Source organism: Dermacentor variabilis, chromosome 10, assembly GCF_050947875.1.
Source record: "Dermacentor variabilis isolate Ectoservices chromosome 10, ASM5094787v1, whole genome shotgun sequence".
Lineage (NCBI taxonomy): Eukaryota > Metazoa > Arthropoda > Arachnida > Ixodida > Ixodidae > Dermacentor > Dermacentor variabilis.
In genome coordinates, this window is record NC_134577.1 from 34,862,305 (window position 1) to 34,868,215 (window position 5,911).

The 5,911-nt window shown below is 51.1% G+C and overlaps 1 protein-coding gene across 1 annotated transcript; it reads left to right on the forward strand.

Moving 5' to 3' along the window:
- Positions 1 to 3,183, forward strand: LOC142559202 (uncharacterized). Its single transcript, XM_075670831.1, has 2 exons — positions 1 to 119; positions 2,126 to 3,183. The coding sequence occupies exons 1-2, from the start codon at positions 1 to 3 to the stop codon at positions 2,445 to 2,447; spliced, it is 441 nt and encodes a 146-aa protein (XP_075526946.1). The 3' UTR covers positions 2,448 to 3,183.
- Positions 3,184 to 5,911: the final 2,728 nt, after the last annotated feature.

Here is a 5,911-nt window from a genome sequence, read left to right on the forward strand (position 1 = left end):
ATGGCCCGGAAGGCTGGAACCACGGCGCCAACCGCGAAGTCCGGTGGCGGCCAAGCAGGTCCAGGAAAAAGCAGCGTTGGAGGTTCCAGTGATTCGGGCAGCTTGGACGACGACCCAAGGTGACCCTTCTACTTGATAGGCCTGCTCTCCCACAACTGAATGTCGCCAAAAAATAACATTATTAACGACTAAGCGAGAGCGGAGATCGCTGCGTTTATAGCCGTTGTGCATGCTATTCGATATTTTTTTTTCTAATTTCACAAAAATACATAATTTGGTTTAATGAGCTAATCTTTCATTAATGACCACTACGATGCGGCGCCAATCCAGAAGTCGTGGAAGATGTCGATAAATTACAGCATTTTTGTAAACCTGGTATAGCGTGTTTTGTTTTTGTTTTTCTCAACGAAAGAAGAAAGCCCGGGGAATCGCGAATACCACGAGACAACGCGTCTGCCCGCCCGCGATACCAGTGGCCTCGAACGTAAGCCTCGATCGTCATCTATTCTCCGTTTCATACTTAGCGTGTAACACTGTGGAAGGTACTCAAAAATAGTTTTGTAGTTATACTGTATAACTATTCGCGTTTCGTGGTCAAGCTTCGTGGTCGCACCTGTTCGCGGGAGCCTGCACGTGAGGCAGCAGTCTGGGTAGGCTGCAATGCGAAAATCCGTATAGAAAAACAACCCAACGCCAAATCATCTACAGAACACCGCATTAACATCGGCGTAGCACGTACAGTTTCTTCATTCTTAAGGGATAATTTTTCCCAACTAATTCCCGTGTCTGATTAAAGGACGATTAACAAAAAAAGACGCATATTTCTCTATGGCAATGCAGCAACTGCTAAAAGTTTTGCTAGTCTCCGCGGTGTTGGACGCTATGGGCAAAACCAAGCGTAATATCGTGCATCTTATGCGAATTGAGATCTTGGAGGGCTACGCGTTGATAAGGACCGGAGATACGCGCCGCAATTTGCTGATGTGTTGGGGAAGGGGCGCGGTCGGGTTATCGCCCGTTCCCAGTGCGATAAGCTAAGCCTGTATTCGACGTCACTGTAATTCGTGGCACGGGGACGCGCTGACACGTGGTGCTTTATTTCTTTTCCCCGGCCTGTATTCCTTTGTTTCTGTTTTTTTGTTGTTCGGGAATCAAACCACCATGCAAGGCATTTTAGATTGCTACGAATGCTTTTGTCTGCCATTTCTCGGCATCCTCCGCAACTTTCTCTTTGACACATTATCAATCGGGTGAGTTAATTGAAGATTACCGAATCGAACTTCATAGAATAAAATTAACAAAAAAATACACTGGGATTTACATTAGCAACCACCATCAACCTACATTGATTGCCATTATTGTACAGCCCTCCGTTACTTCTTTTAATTGATGGTCCGGACTCATGTCTTCGCGGACGCCATGTTGTCGTACTAACACGTCGACAATCGGCGGAAACAAGAAACGTGACGCTAATATACTGGCGAAAAGCGGCCACCGCCACAAAGCGGGAAAAAGTACGTTCGATAATACGGCGCACGGACCTCATCGCGTGGTCGCCATGGTACAGATACGTGGGCAACCAGCGGCGAAACCACCGGGGCAACAGCACCGCCGTATAATGCACACAGCCAAGCCAGCGCTAGAAACAGCCACACTAGAAACAGCGCTAGAAGCCACACGCTGCGATTTCGCAGCGTCATCAGTCCCCCCCCCCCCTACCCCCGCTCATCTTGGGGGTATACATGCGTGTCCGTATCCTGGCCTTGACTGGGACCCCGCGTGCTATAAACGTATGAGCGCGCGCGCTTCCTCCAAGGTGCTTCGGCCAGAGCTCGGATGGACGCATAGAGCTAGAGCAAAACGTTGATAAAAGTCCACGCGAAAATGCCGTACCATTTTCTTGGCCTCCCTGTATTGCATGGCCAGCGCTGGTGCTCCATTATAGAGCAGCGCGAGCTGCCGTGTTGGTGATGTCACGTGACAACTACTTGTTCTCGGCGGAGTTTAGTGATGACGGCCGGTGCATTCGCAGTGTCCGCTACCGTAGGCAACCATCGCGCACGACGTCCTATACTCGTACTGCGCGTGACAATGGCCGCCTCTTTCATTGTTTATCGTGTCGTAGGGCCTCCGACAGGTACGAAACGCCGCGGCCGAAGCGCGGACGCAGGCGGCGGCGCGACGCCAGCTCCCGGATGTGCGGCATCTGCGAGAGGACCTTCAGCAACCGCTCGGCCGTGCGGAGACACCTGGTGACCCACACGGGCGAGAAGAACTTCTCGTGCACCGTGTGCGGCCGGCAGTTCGCCCTGAAGGGAACCCTCGTGGCCCACACGCTCACCCACTCGGGAGCCAAGCCCTATCATTGCCGTCTGTGTCCCGGGGTGTTCTCGCAGCGCTGCTCGCTCAACCGCCACCTTCGAAGGACGCACAAGCGAGAAAAGTGATTTTCGTCGGAGAGTCCGAGGTGTCTTCTCGTCGACCACGCTTTGGGCCGGTCTTCGTTCGGAGGACAAGACTTTCTTTGTCCGCGGATGGAAGTTGGCTTCAACGGGGAACCACGTGACACCGAACCGATGAGCTAGTCGATTGGCGATCGCGTTGGAGAGACATGTATATTCCGCATCGGTCCAGGACACTCGGTAGCTTACTTTGTTCTCGTTTGTTCTCGCGCGATTTGTTCAGTGTGAAACACGTGACACAACACCCGCGGGCCAGCCAGGCAAGACGTGTGAACGAGGTCGTCTTCCCACGGCGCAGTCGACAGCGAGACAGTGGTTGGTCCAGCACAACGCTGCTGCGATTCCAGTGTCGAGTCCAGCCGTGGTCGTACCGACCTGTGTGAGACGAGTTCGTGTGAAGGTTCCGGGCCAGGTTACATGTCTCTTGCCGGGCGGAGGGAGGGTGTGTGTTGTGCTATCTGTCTTGTTTATTTGTTGGTGGGCGGGAGCAGTGCGTTACACTACACCGCGTGTTACCCCGGGGAACACAGTTCTCTACGAGTCGTTTGTTTTACACTGCCTATAAGTTATTGCACTTATTAACCATGTGATAATTAAAACCTTTACATTCCCTGTTTGTTTTTCTTTTTTCGCGTGGATTTCGTCTCGAAAGAACAATAGTATACGCCATGTTTCATAGCTTGATTGATTGAATCAAACGATGCGCCTGAAACTACTTCCAAGTGGCATTTAACTGCCGCACGGGTAATGTTACTTATGCATGAAAACAAAGCTTCGTGTGGGTCACATTACGTTCTTGTACAATGACCTACACCGCTGGTAGCGGTGCTGAAAATGAAAGGCGTGAGTTTACTAGAACGACGGGTGGCCGACATTCAGGTGTGTAGATACAGAAGAAATGTGGACTTGGGCCGGTCGTACAATGCGCGCACCACATAAGCGGCTGTATATTGCGGTAACAAAACGGTGCGTCACGGATCACTTTTGTCTCGACAAATTAGTCGATTGGAGGCCCCCTATTGCACGTAGGAGAACGAAAAAGGCGTCAAAATCAAGTGTATGCGTACATTAGACTTGTCTTCCCAATGAACTGCTTTACTATTTTTTTTCCCGTTTGCTCACAATTTTAATGGTGCATGTTGAGTCGGTGCTTACGGCACATTCATTTTGGTGGAATCATGTGGCCTAGCGCTTGTTCGAAATATCCTTCCTCCAAAGGAGGTGTCACAATATATCGCGGTATTTCCTTTAGTTTTGAACCTTATAGTGGAAGCGAGGCTTTATGTTAATAATCAATAACAGAATGCTAATGAATGCTCCAACAATTTTGTGAAGGGCTGGCTGGAATTTGGCCCAGTTCTCATCCCTTCATGGCCTCTACAGAGAAGACAGCACCCGGGTTGGCCTCTTTCGGGTCTGGGCAACCTATGCCGGTTTTCGATGCGTTAAGGGCAGTCATGCGTGGTTGATATATTTCATGAACATGGCACAACTCGCAGTACGGAGACCCAGTGCGTCGCATTAGTTGCACTATAACAGATTTGCATGAACCTGCCTTGCGAGTTCTCCGAGGTTAAACGAATCTGCCAGGCTTTTTTTTTTATTCTTGATACGTGTAATCTTTTTTTTTTCGGTAACGCCTGGCAAGAACATACGCGAAAATGAAATAATCAGGCCAAAAGGAATCGCAGACGCAGGTACCTATTCCACGTCTGCGATTCTCCATTATACTGAATTGTGTCGCGTAGGCATTAAAAAAAAAAGAGGCTGTTTTTAATCGCCTTATTCCTTGCGAAATGCCGCTGAAGACATTTTTGGTTTCTGATTTCAGCGGCACCTTGTCCCTGTATGCAGCGAATCCATGTCCCGTGAATCCCAACAGTCTTCACGGGACAACAGTCAACTACAGGTCTGTTCAATTAGGCCATTCTTTCCCTCAGTTTTATCCCGCAGATTTATCAAGTCAATGCCGCGCCTGGATATACGGAATACCAAATACAGTATAAGTTTCCGTTAAAATTAACTCGGACCGGCCGTGGTTACTTAGTGTCTATGGTGCTGTCTGCTAAGCACTAGGTCGCGGGATTGAATCCCAGCCACGGTGGCCGCATTTCGATGGGGGCGAAATGCTAAAGCACCCGGCACCCGTGCACTTAGAGTTAGGTGCCCGTTAAAGAACTCCAGGTGGTCCAAATTTTCCGGAGTCCCCCCACTACGGCGTGTCTCATAATCAGATCGTGGTTTTGGCACGTAAAACCCCATATATAATTTAATTTTTTTTACGTGTCGTGTTTTCGTGCGACGAACGAATGAATGAATGAATGAAATGCCTCAATTGATTTAAAATATTCTTGAGTCATTCTACTCTGTGATGGTGGATGACCGGCGAAGCTGATCCGATCGACGTTGAGCTTCGGAAGATGCGCCGGCACATATGCGGGCACACGTAACCGCCCGTCGTCGAGAAACATGGAACCCGAGCCTTTAGCAGAGCCTCTCTACATTTACCACACACCCGAAAGTCCGAAACACGCTCGCAGAGGAAGCACAGCGTTAACACCTTCGCAGCGCACTTTGCCGCTTCTCATCGTCCCTCACGGCTGCGACTCTAGTGGAGCCGTCGTCGAACCATAGTCGGTCACAGACGTCGCAGGCAAAGCCGAAATGACGATCAAGGAAGTCTCTTAGGAACCTCGCGTTCTCGCCCTTGAAACTCGTACACGTTCGTGATTATATTGCGCTTAGCGTTACGCTTAGTGTTGCACGTTGACGCCGAAAGCGCTTCGCGCCATTTTCTGACTCCCGGCGTGCTTCGTCGGTTCTCGCTGGTCGCTTACGTGCCGTCTCGCGCTCACGCTCGTCGGTCGCCGCGTTAGCGTCCGCAAGCCGTCGACGATCACACTCGCGTCCCACCGTCGCTCTTCACATATACGCGCGCCGTTCTTCTGCAGTCCCCGTTACACCGGCGGAACGAAACTGAGAGCAATCACGTCGTTCACCTACCGGGCCGCGACGTTCGCCGCACTCGACAGAGCCATTGCTGATGGTGATAGCTTCTGTCTGCACGACGGAGCCAGCTGTGGTAGAAGACAGCGACGACGAATGTGCGAGCGGTGGCAGGAGCGCGTTCGCGCGGTTCCGCCGAGGGACATTAAACGAAGAAGACGACGACGCTCGAGCCGTTGCTGAGGATGATAATTTCCGCTCGCGGACGCCAGGATAACCCGGATCTGAGCCATATATATGGAACGTGAACGCTCTTCCCTGTGCCGTACGGTTCAGCGCGAGCAGCTCCATTCCCTGTCAACTCGGAACAGAGCTCAACTCTGCACCCATGCCAAATGAGCAAGCTTTTTCTTCCCCCCCCTTCCCCCCGCAGCAATCGTGCGACTCTTACTTTTTTTGCCGAGGCTGTCGGCCTCGCCGACCGCCTTTAGCTCCATCACATT